Source organism: Melanerpes formicivorus, unplaced genomic scaffold (assembly GCF_026170545.1).
Source record: "Melanerpes formicivorus ecotype bairdi unplaced genomic scaffold, bMelFor1.0.p_v2 SCAF_30, whole genome shotgun sequence".
Lineage (NCBI taxonomy): Eukaryota > Metazoa > Chordata > Aves > Piciformes > Picidae > Melanerpes > Melanerpes formicivorus.
The window spans coordinates 1,052,354-1,069,429 of record NW_027142382.1 but is presented as its reverse complement, the minus strand read 5'-3'; the positions used below and the strand labels follow the sequence as shown (position 1 = coordinate 1,069,429).

At 37.2% G+C, this 17,076-nt stretch overlaps 1 protein-coding gene across 8 annotated transcripts in view; it reads left to right on the top strand.

Annotated features, from left to right (window-relative positions):
- The window catches only part of DMD (dystrophin), a 1,318,095-nt gene that overhangs the window by 940,227 nt on the left and 360,792 nt on the right, over nucleotides 1-17,076 (top strand). For 6 of the 8 annotated variants that reach the window (XM_068155048.1, XM_068155051.1, XM_068155046.1 and 3 more), the window contains one exon: nucleotides 795-903. In XM_068155048.1, the coding sequence (XP_068011149.1) occupies nucleotides 795-903 (109 nt within the window). Of the gene's footprint in view, nucleotides 1-794; nucleotides 916-17,076 lie in introns of all 8 variants that reach the window. The other 2 variants (XM_068155047.1, XM_068155049.1) reach the window with 1 other exon arrangement.

Genomic DNA, 17,076 nt, shown 5'->3' with positions numbered 1-17,076 from the left:
AAACTCCTGAGACTTTCCTCATACTTTTATTTGTTTTTCAGCAGGTGGAAGAATATGTTCTGCGTTTGACATCACAAATTGCAGATGTTTTATTGACAAGTTGTTGGGTTGGGGTTGGGTTGTTTGGGTTGTTTTAAATACACAATTCACCTTTCTATTTTATTTTTTTAAAATGCACCTCAAGTTTGTGGTGATAAATCCCCTACCTCTACACAGTTACATTAAAGGAGTTATCCTGTGGTCCCTAAAAAGGTGTAAAGACCTGTTAATCTGGGATCAGGGCAAGACAGTCCTTCCTAGGAGCAAGGAGTGGTAGGGACTCCCCACTGGGTTGCAGGATTTCACCAGTTTAGGACCCCTCCCACTGTACAAAGCCAAGAAGCAAGGCAGGCTGTGGGGCTGCCCCTGCGTGGGAGTGTGGGCCAGTGAGGGGAACCAGAGTCAAAAACACCCCCAGGTGGCTGGGCAGGGCTATGGGAATGGGAACAGGCTGAGGCTGGGCCAGGAAATGGTCAGGGTCAGGCAGCTGCGCTGACTCTAAGTTGGCCCTTAGCTTCAGGAGCCAAACATTGAAGAGGAAAGATGTTTTAAGGGCTCTGGCACCATGAAGCTCTTTTGTAGTCCAACTGGGAGGGTTTTTACTCATTCCTCTTTCCCATTTGTGAAAGGTGCTTGTTTTTTTTCTACCTTTTCTTTAAATTCAGGCGGTCCATCAGATGGAGAAAAAAATATTGATATTTATTTGCATTAATTTATGTATTGGGAGTTTAATACACTGTTATTTTCTATTCCAGAAAAAATTAGAAGATTTGAATGCAGACTGGAAGGCAATAAACCACTTAGTTCAACAACTAAAGGAAAAGCCAGCATTAGCAGCATTTGGCCTTTTCTCTCCAGGTGTCTGTAAGTGCTTCAGTATGTACATTGTTTGAAATTAATTACATATGGTACAGTTAAAATCCAAAAGGTTGGAGGCCATCTCAATTCATTTAGTACCCTTACAAATTTCAGTTTTAGCCTGTAAATGGGAAATGTGCTACTATGGCATTCATTTGTTTTTTTTTTTTAATCTATTCCTTTCTGTTTTGTGTAATGTGTCCCAGGAGACAAATTAGATTATGGATTTGATGAAAAGATTGCAACATACTTTTCAAATAATTACTATTCAAATATCTGGTTTCTTTATTTTATGAAGAAATGAGATGAGGTTTTGCCTTTCAACATATATTCAGGGAGGAAAATAATTATTTCAATTAAAAGATAATCATGTTTCAGATCAAGTGGATGCAAATTGGTCACAGAATGAAATTCTGAAATTACTTTTTATGATAGGGCAATGAGCTGAGACTGTTTCAAGACAAAGCTTGTGTATTCATTGAAAAGGTTGCGTAAAAGCATGGTAAGACTAATTCTGCAGTTAAACATTAAGTCTGTGATATACATCTCTGTGTGCCTTGAGTTTATGAATCCACAACAAAAGACTTGATCTCCATTTAATTTAAATTATTTGGACAATGTTTATATTAGACTCTTATCATATTTTTTTGCACCTGCTGGTTCCCTACAAGGATTACAAACTCATTTTTATCTCCTTGATAAATGTATTTTATTTCCCACTGCTTTATTTTAAAATGTAGTGATTAAGCATGGGGAGGGAGGGGGAAATGCATAATGAAAGCACTGGGTCAAATTTCAGTCTCTAAATTGTCTAAGATTCTTTACTTGATGTTGAATTATCTTCATTGCTTGAATGAAAAATGTTACTCATCCATACAATTTGCAAAGCTGTCCATTGGATATGAGAGCAGAAAGCTGTTTCCTCCTGTCCCTGTCAGACTGCCTGTAACACAGGTTATGATACCTCTGCAGTAGTCACCTGGGATTTGATTACTTGAAGGATGTCACTCTCTCCTGCTTTTAGCATGTTTTACTTTGTAGCATACAAGAAAAGAATAAATTGAAGAATTCTCTACGTTCTAGAGATTTGTTTTTCAGAGCACTAAATAATTGCACCATGTAGACAGAACCCAGAATATTCAGTCCCAGAAGACAGTCCAACTTCCGTCAGAATAGCATATGTCAATTCAAGCAAAGCAGATGTCTTGCTTATGACAGGCTGAATCTTACTGAATGGGAATTATCATTTAGTCATTTAGAACTTTTGTAGATCCCCTGGCAATCATTTCCATTTTCTAGAAAGGGCTAAGTACCACCAGCATTTTTAAAAACCTGTAGTACAGCAGTATCCTTGTTTGCCTGGATTTTGTTCAAAGCATGCTATAGAAATTCATGTAGTGACATGGGAGACATGAAGGAGATGCATAATCATTTTTTTGCTGTTCTGATTCACTCACCTTGCTATGTCTGCTTTACCTGTCAGCAGGTTATGTCAGATTCCAGGGGGAGGGTAAGTTGGTGATTTGTATGTTTGGTGTTACAAAGGAAATTCTGATAACAAACTAAAAGAACACAGAATAGTGCAATGGATTCCTGTATTAATGCCTCTTGAGGAAGAATTGCAAAATTACTCATTTACCTTAATTCAGGATGTAGGCTCTGAATACTAATGGTTCTGAGGCTCAGCAGATGGAATTATACATACAGAAAATGAAAGTGCTGGTGTTATATAAGGGATTAAGCAGGAAGCAAGATTGATTTCCTTCTATTGCCAAGAGCACTTAAAATTTGAACCTATGCTTGTAAGACTAATTAATATTTTTTCTTTATTTGAGTCAGTTTACTGCAATCATATCATTATAGATGTATCACCCTAGAACTGTAGAGTTCAGAAGGGACCTGAGGAGACATCTATTCCTCTCGCTCAAAGCACAGATTACTCAGGGTCATGCGCAGTCAAGTTTTGAATATCTCCAGGGATGTAGACTCTATAACCTCTCCAAGCAACCTGTTCCAGCACTGAACCACTCACATAAAACTAACTAACTAAAAATAATAATTAAAAAAAAAGGTTTCTTCTGCTACTTAAATAGAATTTCTAACATTTCAATTTTTTGCATGCTGCCTCTCATCCTGTCACTGGACATCACTGAGGAGAGTCTGCCTTTCTCTTCTTTACCAATTAGATATTTGTACTCATGGATATGATCCCCCTGAGCTTTCTTTTCACTGAGCTGAGAAAGTCAGTTTCTGCAAAAATAGGCAGTGATATGAGTGCATAACTAAAGTAGTTTTGTATTTTGGGTATTTAGGGAAAAAAAAAAAAAAAAGAGAGGGTGAGGGGAATGTGTGAATTGAATGCCATGTGGTTTGTCCTGCTATGCTATCAGTTCCATAGTTATTTTAACCATTTATATTGCAGATGTTTTTATGGACTTTTTCTGTGCTGCTGACTCTCATAAGCCATGCATTGATATGCATAGAAACTTAACCTAGCTTTACCCAAGCCTTCCCAAGTCTTAACAATCTCATGAAAGGTCCTTTTTAAAGAAAGACACACAAAATTATTTTGAAAGGACTCTATGCAGTGTCTCCTGTTGATAACAATTCACTTCCTGACTCTCTAGAGGCTTTTGTGGACATTAATAATGTTGACATCTGGTTTTGATACCAGAGAATGAAGATGTAACTGGCTAATTTCTAGTGCTCTGTCAGATATCATTTGGCGTAGTCTGGCTACAAGAATTCAGCCAGAGGGTCTTGCTAAATATACCATCTGGTGACTATTACAGAGGTAAAGGACCCTGTTTATAATTCTTTTTGGATGTGTGTATTATAGTTTCTTTGGCATAAGCAGAACTAAAAAAAGCCCTCAATATCCCACCAGTCCAACATGCCCTCAGGCGTGATGTACGAGAACTACTTTTCCAGCTCAAAATATGTACTTAGCTGAAGGGTGGGTCTAAAACCTTAGCAAAGATTGACTTCTGAGACAAGATGATTCAGGAAGGAAATCACACTTGCTATCTGTACTTGACGTGATAGCATGAAGTTATGTGAATGTCTCTCTCTAAATACCTTGACTCATTGCTTAGCCAGCAGTTTGAAAACATTCTAAGCAGGGAAAAATGTAATTTTGGAATGTGCTTTTACAGGAGAGAGTGATTTTAACAGCACTGCTAGCATCCATATAGCTTTTTTGTGTGCTGAAGTGATGCCACTTTATTAATAAGTTAGGCAAAGCTATACAATGCTTTGTAAACCCAGGTGAATGCATTGTGAGGTGGGGAGAACTCCTGACTTTGATCTTGAGGAAAACATTTTCCGTTATTTACCTTCATTCAAGTGAGATGTTAGGGAAAACTGTTGGCCACTTTCATTTAGAGCTCTACTTGAAAATACTATTTCTTTAAAGGGATATGTAATTTTCAGTTGTACTATACTTGGAGTTAGTGAAACTTTAAAAATAACTAGAAACTAATCCAGCTGAGAATACTTTGTCAACTAATTGTGTACATCTTGCATGTATAGCTAATAAAAGTGAGTGATATATTATATTGCTACTGTTGCAGTTTAACTTATTCAGTGAACAGTACTTCGTGTGCAATTAATTTCTCTTTTTTCCCCCTGAAGCTTTACACAAGTTTTTTTGTATTCTTGTATGAAGTGCCTACTCAAGTGAAACAGAAAAATGTATGAGTGTGAAATGAAGAAAAAAGTAGAAAGAGAAGGAAGGAAAAAGTAGAATGAGAGTTCATGTCAGTTACACTGGTGAAATTACTTCTGAAATTAAGTAGAATTTGTCCCTTTGAAACCACAGAAGTTATCAGTCTTATTCTAGAGGGTTTTTTCTAGCCGATTAAAAAAACATTAAAAAAAACCCACAAAAAACCCCAAAGGTTTTGTCCTAAAAATTGTAACAAAATTAGAGGTGTATTTGACAGAATGGCTTTTATACGTGTTGCTAGCTAATGTATATATAATACAAAGTTCTGGGTCCCTCAGTTCAAGAAGGACCTCAAGAAACTGCTTGAAATAGTCCTGTGCAGAACCACAAAGATATGAGGGGAGTTGAGCATCTCATTTATGTGGAAAGGCTGAGGGAGCTGAGTCTCTTCAGCTTGGAGGAGACTGAGGAGTGATCTCATTGATGTTTATAAATATGCAAAGGGTGAGTGTCAAGAGAAAAGAGCCAGGCTCTTCTCAGTGATGTCCAATGGTAGGATAATGAGCAATGGGTGCAAGCTGGAGCATAGTAGGTTCCACATGAACATAAGGAAAAAGCTTTTCACTGTGAGGGTGACAAAACACTAGAAGAGACTGCCTCCTCTGGAAACATTCAAAACCCACCTGGATGTGTTCTTTTGTACCTGTGCTCTAGGTGATCCTTCTCTGGCAGGGGGGTTGGACTAGACAGGATTTCAAGGTCCCCTCCAACCCCTAATGTTCTGCGATTCTGTGATTTGAAGAAAACTATTACTATATCAGCAGAACTCACAATACTAGCCATCAACTTCAGAAATTTTCATTTGAATGCATACAGTCAAAGCTCTACTGTGTTTCAGTATAAATTGGTTTGGGAGTAGGTATCAGAGAATGCAAGCACAGAGACAGAGAGTGGACTTCCATGGACAGGGAAAGAAGGCATTTCAGGGTTTAGAATAATTAAGGCAGAATTGCAGTGATGTATCGAGTGGAGTCTATTTGAAGCAAGCTGTAACATGAGAATTGTGAGCTGCTGTAACTCCATGAGCTGATTTAAGCAAAAAAGAACTCATTGCTTATTAGCCCATATATTCAGCTGGGGCATAGGGAAAAATAAAAAAAAAAAAAAAAAAAAAGAGTCAAAGCATTCACCTCCAGAGTTTCTAATACCTTGAGTTTTGGGGGTTGAATTGTAAAAATCATATCTCTGAATCTGTGGAAACCAGTGACAGTGGAATTACATTTGCTTGTCCTTTGATATCTCAGTTTGTCCTGGTTTTAACTCAGGTGGCTGCTGAGCCCTGGCGATCTGCTCACAAGACAGGGCTTCCTCCTTTCCTCCCCTCCCCACTTCTCCCTCCACCATTCCTCTCCCTCCCCTCTGGGTGGGCAAGGAATCAAGGACCTAGGAGGAAGAAAAGTTAGTTGAGATAAGGACAATTTACTGCACTGTTGCAGGGATATCAGATTACACAAAAGAGAACAAAAAGACCAGTGTATGCAGTAGCAGGGGAACAGACAAAACACAAACCACCCACGAAACTGAAACTTGAAGAAAAGGACCTAACCCTGCCCAGAAGCTGGTGGAAAAACCACCCCAAAACCCCAGAACAGGAAATTCTACAAACTATAGAATATACTTGATGTCCTATAAGCCTCAGCCAACCCCTTCCTGTCATACAGCGGTCATGACGTTAGTATGGTGTAGAATTTACAACCTAGTTTGCACTGCATTACTGCAGGGGGTGGAAGGGTAGCCCCATCCCTCATCCCTTCTAGTGGGCCCAGTCATCTTAAACCAATGCAAACCAAGGAGTGCATCCTAACTAAGGTATTTTTCCTTCTGTCTGGGGAAGTTTAGTTTGCCTTTTATTTCTCCATGAAACAAGTCCTTACCTGGATTAGGTAAGATGCTTTGTTCTAGCATTATAAAGTCTTGTAAAATTGTTCTTGAAAAATATCACCATTGTCGCTCTCGAGTATGTGTACTACTATGGCTTAATACAGCTGAAATTCACATGCTGTGTTTGGAATGCAATTTAACATAAGGAACATATATGTATCTTTAGTAACACCAGCACAATGCCTGAGACTAAGGGGTGTTTGAGAAAAATTAGCAGCAAATTAAAATGCAACCCTTGATAAAATAACAGCAGATTACAACTAACATACCGTGACTGCAGAAACTGAAAGAGCTTCTATAGTGCTAGTGTCTGCATTTTATATATCTGGATTTTGTTTTCTTTTTTTGTGTTAAGTGCATAGTTAAATGATCTATCATTCTATATTAGCTCTAAAATAGAGAGATCTACAGGTTTGGCATAGCAGTATCCTGAACTTTAGCAGGAGATCTTGGACTAGGTGATTTCCAGAGGTCCCTTCCAACTCCTACCATTCTGTGATTCTGAGTTCTGAAGACTGCCCTGATGAATCTCCAATGCAATATTTGATTTCATGTTTTCAGTGGGAATGACAGATTCTTTGTTTTTGAAACTGTAACTATTGAAATATGCATCCCATAGGTTTCAGTACTGCATGATGTAATGCCCCACTGCCCCTTTAAAAACAAACAAACCAACCATCTGTTTTTCAGAGATATTGAAGAGACAGTGACAAAAACCTAAGAAACAAAATGACAACAACTAGCTGGAGGCAAAAATGCACAATAGATACTGTTTTCTTTTTTCTTTATTTTTTTTTTCTTGTGTAGTATTTCATATCTAATGTGCTCTGAAGCAGTCATTGTTTATATAAAAGGCACAATGCTTGAGTGAACACATATGCTGTAGTTCAGAGCTCTGTTTCCCAGATTGTCTAAGTGCATGCCTTAAAAAGCTTTGTGCATTTCATAATGTGTACCTGAAAAGACAATAATAAGTGCGTTCAGAGGATAAATTAAAGCCAAATATATAAATCAGGCATTAGCAGCTGATATAGTATAACTGAGACCAAGAATACCCAAAATAATTTCTTGGGGAGGATTAAACAACCCAGGGACATGTGCTTCTGCAGTGTTTTCAATGCTAATGCAAGTGTGTTGATATTTTAAAATACATTGCATATAACAGTCACCATTCAAAAGAACTGTGCTAGCAGCCCTTAAATGCTCCTGTGAGGGATGTGGTAGATATTTAATTTTGCAGAACCATTTTCAATAGATCTGGATAACTGTTTTCAATAGATGGAGGGTTCATCTGTTGTGACAAGCAATTTTATATGAAGTTAGAAGGCAATGCTACTGCCAGTAGCCCATTTTTAGTGACCATTGGTTTTAGGACACCAATGAAGACTGCTAGCATAAGAGTTGTAATAGAGACAAATATTATTACCAGTAATAATCATGTCTAGAATTGTATGGTTTCTGATAGTTATGCATGTAGAATCCAGCCCATTTTTAGTATTAGTCACAATTAATTTTAACTCTATAAAAAAGTTTTGTAAAGACAAAACCAAAATGCAAGAGAGAAAACAGGGAGCAAGTATTATAGTGAATAGCTTGAGTTCTTGAATCAGTGGAGAGCAACAAGAGTAAGCTCTTCCTTGAGTCAGCTGGCCTTACAAAGCTTATCCACACTTATATGAAGTGGAATAATAAAGGAATAGATTGTTCTCTTTGTCTTTTAGTTGGTTGGTTAGGGTTTTTTTTTTTGTTGTTGTTGTTGTTCTAGTTGCTTTTGGATGAAGGATTAAATAATGGTTTACATAAGTATTTTTAATTTCCTTGGTTTTGAGTCATTTTACTTTACAGGATTTTGTAGTAGGGTTTGGCCCTAATAGGAGTACATTTCCATCTATTTAGGTTCCCCTTTGTGTGCAGGAACAAAGTTGCCTGACTCTTCTCTCTGATTTTCATTAAGAAACCTTTTCACTTCTAACACATGCCACAATGTGGCAAGACAATAGAAATATGGCACAAAACTGAATCTGTTACCATTTGATTGGAGATTTTTCAAGGTCAGGACCCAGTTTCACAAGCAGTTCTATTTTTCAATACAGCTGACATCAGACACAAGCTGAAGACAAACTTGTCTAATAAAGCTTTCAGATTCAATTTTCTTTCTGCATATAGCTTCAGGAATCTCTGGAGGTCATTCACAGCATGTGCTGCAACACCAACAGGGAGAAGTAATGAAAAACGTCTAGATAAAAAGCTGACACTATGCCTTCAGAGCTGCATGAATAAAAACATAATAAGCAAGTTTATAAACGCAAATCTCTATGATTCTCAGAATTTCTGTCTTGATCTTTATAGGGTGTCTCGATGTGAGGATTTGTTTATGGATTATCTGACAGGTGAAAAATACATGCAAAATATACCTAAGCCACAAAAGCCTAATTTAAATCAAAAGATGGGTTACACCTTTATATTTAACATCTTGCTTTAGGGGTCTCACAGTAGGTTACTCTCTGAAAGTATCTGTAATAAATGGATGTGACAGTGCAGTTTACAAAGGGAATGTGGGCTTTGATTTTTTTTCAAGGCTCGAATGATTAAATAAAACTCACTCTGGGTTATTACTCAGAATTTTTATAATAGCTATGCCTTGATGAAATGTAAATCAGAAAGTGAAAAAAGGAGTTGGCCACTGTGCTGCTATTAAAGATAATATGGAATCTAGGTCTGCTTTTTCTACTTGTTGAAAGTGCAGCCATCAAGAGTTATGAGGTAAAAAAGATTAATGCTATAATCAGTCTCTCGAAGGACTGCATTCACCTATTCCATTTTTAAATTCTCTTCTGAGGAGCAGGCTTTGTAGCTTGCTTTCTTTTATTTAATTTCTTGAGCAATAATAGAAGCAGAATGTACAGGACTCATAAAAATGAATACTTTAAAAAATAGGAATCTTTTAAATATAAATGATTGCATATTGTGTCCCAGGTGGCCAAGAGGGCCAATGGCATCCTGGCCTGCATTAGGAATAGTGTGGCCAGCAGGAGCAGGGAAGTCATTGTGCCCCTGTACTCTGCTTTGCTTAGGCTGCACCTTGTGTAATGTGTCCAGTTCTGGGCCCCTCAGTTTAAGAAGGACATTAAAACACTTGAACGTGTCCAGAGAAGGGCAACAAGGCTGGTGAGAGGCCTTGAACACAAGCCCTATGAGGAGAGGCTGAGGAGCTGGGACTGTTTAGCCTGGAGAAGAGGAGGCTCAGGGGTGACCTCATTGCCCTCTGCAACTACCTGAAAGGTGGTTGTAGCCAGGAAGGGGTTGGTCTCTTCTCCCAGGCAACCAGCACCAGAACAAGGGGACACAGTCCCAAGCTGTGCCAGAGGAGGTTTAGACTCGAGGTGAGGAGGAAGTTCTTCACCGAGCGAGTCATTCGTCATTGGAACAGGTTGCCCAGGGAGGTGGTGGAGTCACCATCCCTAGAGGCATTCAAGAGGGGATTGGACGTGGCACTTGGTGCCATGGTCTAGTCATGGGGTCTGTGTTGATAGGTTGGACTCGATGATCCTCAAGGTCCTTTCCAACCTAAGTTATACTGTGATACTGTGATACTGTGTTCATCAGACTATCATTTGCCTTCCAGTATCATAAAGGGACCTACAAGAAAGCTGGTGAGGGACTTATTAGGATGTCAGGTAATGATAGGACTAGGGAGAATGGAGCAAAGCTAGAAGTGGGTAGATTCAGACTGTTGGGGAAAAGCTCTTCACCATGAGGATGGTGAGACACTGGAACAGGTTGCCCAGGGAGGTTTTCAAGGCCAGGCTGGATGTGGCTCTGAGCAACCTGATGTAGTGTGAGGTGTCCCTGCCCATGACAGGGGGATTGGAACTGGATGATCTTTGAGGTCCCTTCCAATCCTTACAATTCTGTGGTAACTTACACCAGATGAGAGCAGAGGACTAAGTTACAGTTATGGTTGGTAACGTGATGGAATTAAGAAGGAATTAATGTTAATTTTTCTCTAGACCTATATTCAGCATGAACATGCAGCATTCAGTGTTAGTAATTTTCAAGAAATGTGACAACAGCATAATTGGTTCATTTTAAAGCCACAGATAGACAGAATGAAGAATTTGAATTAGTTCATTCTGGAAGATATGGGAAAATGATTCTTATCAGAATTCCTATTAAAAAAAAAAAAAAAACCAAAAAAAACCTAAAAAAATCCATGACGAAATGCTTGTTTATACTCTTTTTTTTTCAGTTTTTCTACCTCAGTTTCTAGCTTTACAGCATACATTTTATTCCATGCTTTAAAGGTGTCTGTTCCTCTCCTTTCTTTTTGTTACAGTACCCAGACTTACTATAACATCTGATTATCCAGATAGCATGGACTTGCAAATAGCAGTATCTCTCTTCTCTGTTCCCTTTTATGTAACAATTAGGTCTATTGGCAACTACATTCTATGAAAATCTGTTTAATTTGCTAGAATAATAGAAAGTGGTATCTCATTCTGCACTCAATCCTCTTGACTTGTGTGCTGTTCTTTGTTGACCTGTCTTTTTAAAAGAGCAAATCAAGGTGGCTTTTCCTTCTGAAAGAAGCAGTGTTCGCTGCTGTCCTCGTCATATCCTACTGAGAAATGCAATGACTCTTTGACGTCCTTCCAAGTATTTCTGTGATGACTGGAGATGGCACAGGGTTAAGTCAGCTGTACAGAGAAACAGCCAACCAAAAGGTGTGAGCAAGTGTGATCACACATCATGAACAGAGTGGAGGCCACAGGGACTAAGAAGAAAAGCATAAGAGTGAAAGACAGACTCATTCCTTAAACTGTAGAAGGCTAAAATGAGTAAAAGATGGCAAATGGGAACTTTCTCTTCTACTCCAGATAGACTTTCTTTTTCTTTCAGTCTTGTTTATATGAAGCTTCTCATTGAAGTATGAGACTGCTTGTCTTGTATCACTGTGGAGTAGCAGGATGCATAGTAATGGAGATATACAGAGAGAGATTTGCATTACTGGTATTTCCTTCAACAATAGATTGTTGGTCAGATGACACTACAGTTTCCAAAGGCAATTCTATTTTAAGGTGAAGCTGACATAGATGGAAGAATAATGGAGGCTAGTTTGACATAAGTATTGCATGTGTTTTCATGGGAAAGCTTGAAAAGTGTTTCACAAAGTAGTACAAGGCAAGATAGTTTAACATTTCTGATGAAAGAACAGGAGGTGCTTGAAGTAATTTGGGCAATTACTCTGTCAAAAACAAAGTGGCAGTGTTGTTCCGTTCTCTAGCTTTGAACAACTGTTTTTAGCTCTGCAAATTATCTCTAAGAGAAGACTTGGAAATCTTTGCATGAATACTCTACAGCTGTTTAATTTGCTAATAACTGAACCCTTATTAATTCAAAATTTCTTCAAACCTCTTCTGATTTTTATTTTTAAACTACATGATACCTAAAATTCTGCCCCTTCAAATTCTGTATCTCCACATTTTTGTTTTACACTTTTTTTTTTTCACTTCAGAGTTCCCCTTGGCAAGGATAGCAATTCACGCCTTTTAAATAAACTTGTAGATCTTACAAAATTAAAGAGGTGATTTCTGTGACACTGTAGAAGTTGGAGCTGCTGGCAATATGTGTTTTTTTATTATTTTTTTTCCCCTAAGATCAAAGAACTAACTGCCAAAATTCAGCTATATGCCAATAGCAGTACAGTGGAAATGTAAATTGCTGTTGTATAGATTGACGTCCAATTGAAAGCTGCATACAAAATCAAGGAACTTGTTATTTTTACTGATAAAAGGAATACTGAGAAGTGCTTGCATCATTTATGACAGATGTTGTCACAATGTTTTTTATAAGGCAAGTATGTGACAGAATTTGATGGAACACCCCAACTGTTGTAGTACAGAGCATTCATTTTTCACTGATCCCTTTTGTAAGGGCTGCAACAGAACGAATGTTTTCTGTAGGGGTATAAATAATACTGCATTAAAAAAAAAAACCCAACAACAGAAAAAAATGCTTGACTCTTTGAATTCGTACTCTTCAGACTGCTCAGAAATGATTGCTTGTATTTCTAGATATCGCAGAGCTTAATTAAAGATGTGGGAAACATTTTGGGAAAGAGGGGATAAATAAAAACAAATATTTAATTATTAAAATATACATTTAAAGAACATAAAAAAGTAATATTGTTAGATCACTTTAAAAATTAAAATTACTTATTGACAATGTCTTAATTTTACCAAAGAGACTCCTTGTGTTGTTTCTGTCTATCGCTTTGAGAGATACCAAAACAGGCTGGAAAATTTTGCTAAATGCTTCCTTGAGTTCAAAATTTTTAAGACCCAACCAAGTAATTTTATCCTTAAAAACCCCAAATATATGCCATCCCCATGTGGCAAATAGCAGCTCCATTGACTGTACTTTTGCATATGCAGATTGTTAGTATGTTTACCAGCTATATTAGTTTTAAATTGCTTGTTAGTATCATGGATCTCCCTGGGATTCAAAGCGTTACTGCACGTTAAAGTTTGTAGTGTTTCTGTTCCCTAAAAAGACTAACTCCCTTGATGTAATGCCTTCTGTATGTTTCCTTTCAAAGTTCTCACGAAAAAGGTTCAAATATTTATGCCTATGAAACAAAAATCTTTATAAAAGAGCCCACAGATCCCCCTGAAACATGAAAAGTAATACACATGGAATACTCTTACCCATTGTCTTCTTTGCCAAATGTCAAACTCCTTATCAGAGAGATCAAAACACTTATAACAGACCACCATGAATGACTGTATATAGCAATTTAGTTAAAAGTTTGTATTTTCTTTATGAAGAAAAAAGACTTTTATCCAAAATTTCCATGTGATAATTCAAACAACAAATAGATATTACATACACTACGACTTCAATTTTATGCAAGCCTGTACATATAGTTTGGGCTCTGCAACCTCTCTGGCCCAATGTGTGAAATCTTCCACAGAGAAGAATACATCAAATAAGAAACAAAAACTTTCAGAAGAGGCTTTGAGTCACATCCATAATAAGAATAAATATTTTTAAGGTATTGTTAATTTTAACTGAGACAATATGAACTCACTACTTCAAGAAGTTTTACTTCCTTGTTTTTCAAAATATATGTCACGACAGCCTAAGGAGAGTCTCAAATCAATAATGAAAACAGATGATACAGGACATAGGCAAGCCAGAAAGAAGTGTTTTTTTTCATCTGTGGGCTTCCTGGCATTTCATATCACAATTAAGAAATAGGGCAATATTGTTCAGAGAAAAAGAACAAAACAGAACAAAACCCCCCAAAAAACCAACAAAACCCCACAAACATTTCTGATTATGTTTGCTTTTTTTACAGTAAGAGCTCCTAGCCTCGACGCACTATCTCAGAGCTTGCATTTGTAAGCAAACAGATAAGCACAAAACACTAGTAGTATCAAAATATGGCTATTTTTGCTGTAGCAAAAATATTTTTGCTGTAGCAAAAATATTGGTGGCAGTATTGCAGATCTTTATCTTGCTAACCTTTAAGGAACTGAACAGAAAGAGTTATCCACATAACCGTGGTTTATATCAGGTTTGCATAAACAATGACTTTAATTTATAGAAGAGGCAGGTTTTTAAGTCTTAACTGTAAATTGAAAGCACGGGGGGTTTATTTTGTTTGGGTTTGAGGGTTTGGTTTGGGGGGGTGGTTTCCCTCCCCCCCCACTTCCCTCTTTATCTGGACTATTTTAAAAGCATTATCTCAATATTACAATCTGGTGGCAATATCACATAATTTCAGAATATTTCTTCACCTTCTCAAATAAGTATCGATAGTTAAATTAGCCATAGTATTGTAACCAGTGATACTGCTACCAACTGAATCTAAAACTGCTAGGTAGCTACTATATCAAAGGTTCCTATGATACCTTTTTCAAGTTTTGGTGTCTGGTTAATTCTTGAACACACTGAAAGTGATTCATTCATACCCTAGCCTTTTGCTTATCACTTTTTAGTGGGGCCATCAATCATGTTGAACTTTGCCTAAGGAAAGGTTCACAGAGAATACTATGGCAATGCTATATTAGTGGAAGGATACTGACTTTGAAGCAGTTTATCTTTCAGAAAGGTTTGAGTAGAACAATAGGTCCAAGCAGAAGTTATGAATGCTGCCTTAGTTTACAGATTTATATTACAATTTTCAGTTGGTTCTATACTCCCTGCTCCTGCTCAGGTCATAGTCTGTAGGATACTCTAAGACATAATTCTGTAGATTTAAAGCTTTTTCCACCACATGCAAAGCTGTCTGTTAAATGTGGGATAGTGTATGCAGACATTCATTTTCATGCATTTTCTTCTGTCTTAGCTGCCTCATTCCCCAATTATTTTCTATCTTCACTGTTTTACCAGTTTGACTTTTAGAGATTGCTTGAAATTGAGAATATAACTTTATGGGACCACAGAGTAGTTGAGGTTAAAAGGGACCCCTGAAGATCATCTGTTCCAGCCACCCTGTTCAGGCAGGCTGACCTCAAGCAGGCTCCTCATGATTGTGTTCAGCTGGCTGTGAGGGTAGAAGCTGTACAGCCTCTCTGAGCAGCCTGTTATAGGACTCAGTCACTCTCACAGTTAAAAAGAGTTTTCTGGGCCCAGTGCTTCAACCAGTCTTCAGTTCACCTTACTGTTTGCTCATCCGTCTCATACTTCAAATTCTCTATGAGAATCTTATGGGAGACAGTATTGAAATCCCTACTGAAGTTGTTAGACAATATTCATTGTTCTGCCTGCATCTCCCAAGCCAGCCATTTCATCATAGCTGGAGATCATTTTGGTCAAACATGACTTCTCCTTGGTGAATTTAATCTGACTGTTTCTGGCCACGTCTTTGTTCTTCACTTCATTTAGTTGCTCCATGACTTTCCCAGCGTGGTTCCCTGGGTCCTTTTGATTGTCTTTCTTGAAGATAGAAGTGATATTTGCTTTCATTCAGTCTTCAGGCACTTCTCCCAGTCACCATAATCAATCAAAGTTTGTAGGAAATGACCTTGAAATGACATCCTCCAGTTCCCCCAGAACTGATGGGTTCATCCCATCTGGGATCATGGACTTATACATGAGCAGTTCAATGAAGTATTCTCAAACCTGATTCTCTTCCCTGAAGAATAAGTTTTTAACACTCTTAACTTCTGTACATAGGAATAATCTTGAAGTGTCTTCTATTATGGCAGTATTCTCAGCAAATAAACTATTAACATTCTTCTTCAAAGTATCTTGCACACAGAGAAAGTATTTGCAGAAGTTCTTCTCAGCAGGTTATAATCTTGACTTCTTGCATTACAGAAGTTAGCTTCACTTTAATGCTATTTACATTATGATGTACACAAGCCTACATATATTATTTATATCACCAAAATTCTTGGGGTCTACCTATTTTTTTGACAGACGGCAACATATGTTCTTATTCTTATTGCAATCCAGTGATTGTGAAAGCTAAAGCTTGTCTTTATACTTAATGAAAGACATATCTAAGCATCTTCCTGTTGTTGGGAGAAAATTGGATAAATACATTGCACAATAACCAGCTTAGTCATGCTTCTACATATGAAAGAGAGGATGGCGCAAAAATTCTACCAGGTATCTCCTGTGATAGAGAAAACTGACTAAGCTGACACTTAACTTTCTACTATAAATTTAAAGTTATGATGCTATTTATTAGTCTAATAATACTATGTTAGAAACCATAACTTTTATGGTTAGCTATACATATTCACTTGTAAATCTTTTTGCTTTTCTTCCAGCAGTCTTTAACCTTGAGTTTCTGCATTCTTTCAAATCTCTGAGATTTATGAGTGCTTTAGTTTTGGTCCCTCTCTTCATCCCACTTCACAGACTACTTTAGATCTAAATTTTAACTAATACTGCCATACGGTATTAATCTAAATTTTATGTAATCTGCAATGACTTGTTAGGAATCACTAAGAGCTCCTGGAGTATAAAGGAAGCCTAGGCACAACATGTATTTCAAACTGACAATAACACATAGTGTGAAGGTTCACAAAGTGTTTATGTGATCAAGCACTAGTTCTTACCCATTTCTACTCTATGAAAATTACTTTCTATGAAATATTCATGATATAGTCTAAGCCATTTTTTCTAGGAATCGTTTTTACTAAATATTCAAGGCTAAGGCAATCAGACATTGTTCAATCTGACATCTGTGTTTTACTCAAAAATACTCATTCTGAAGTATTTCATGTGTTTAAAAGCTGATCAAAGTGGTAAGAAAATGTTAGCTTAAAGGTAAAATTATCTAAGGATGCATTTTTTTTTTTTATTTTTTCAATATTTAGAGCCATGGGCAGATTTTTTTTTTTTTTTTTTTTAATGGCAATATTTTTTTGGTCATCATAAAGAATATATTTTGAATTCATATCAACAGGAAAAAAAAGAAATCCATCCTTAAAATTTCAGGATTGCAGCATGGGAGGGTTATACTACATGGGAGAACTTAATGTGCTCTTCATTTCCTTAGCTTTGAAGGACACAGAGAGATGAGACTATTCATTTATCACTGGAACAAGCCT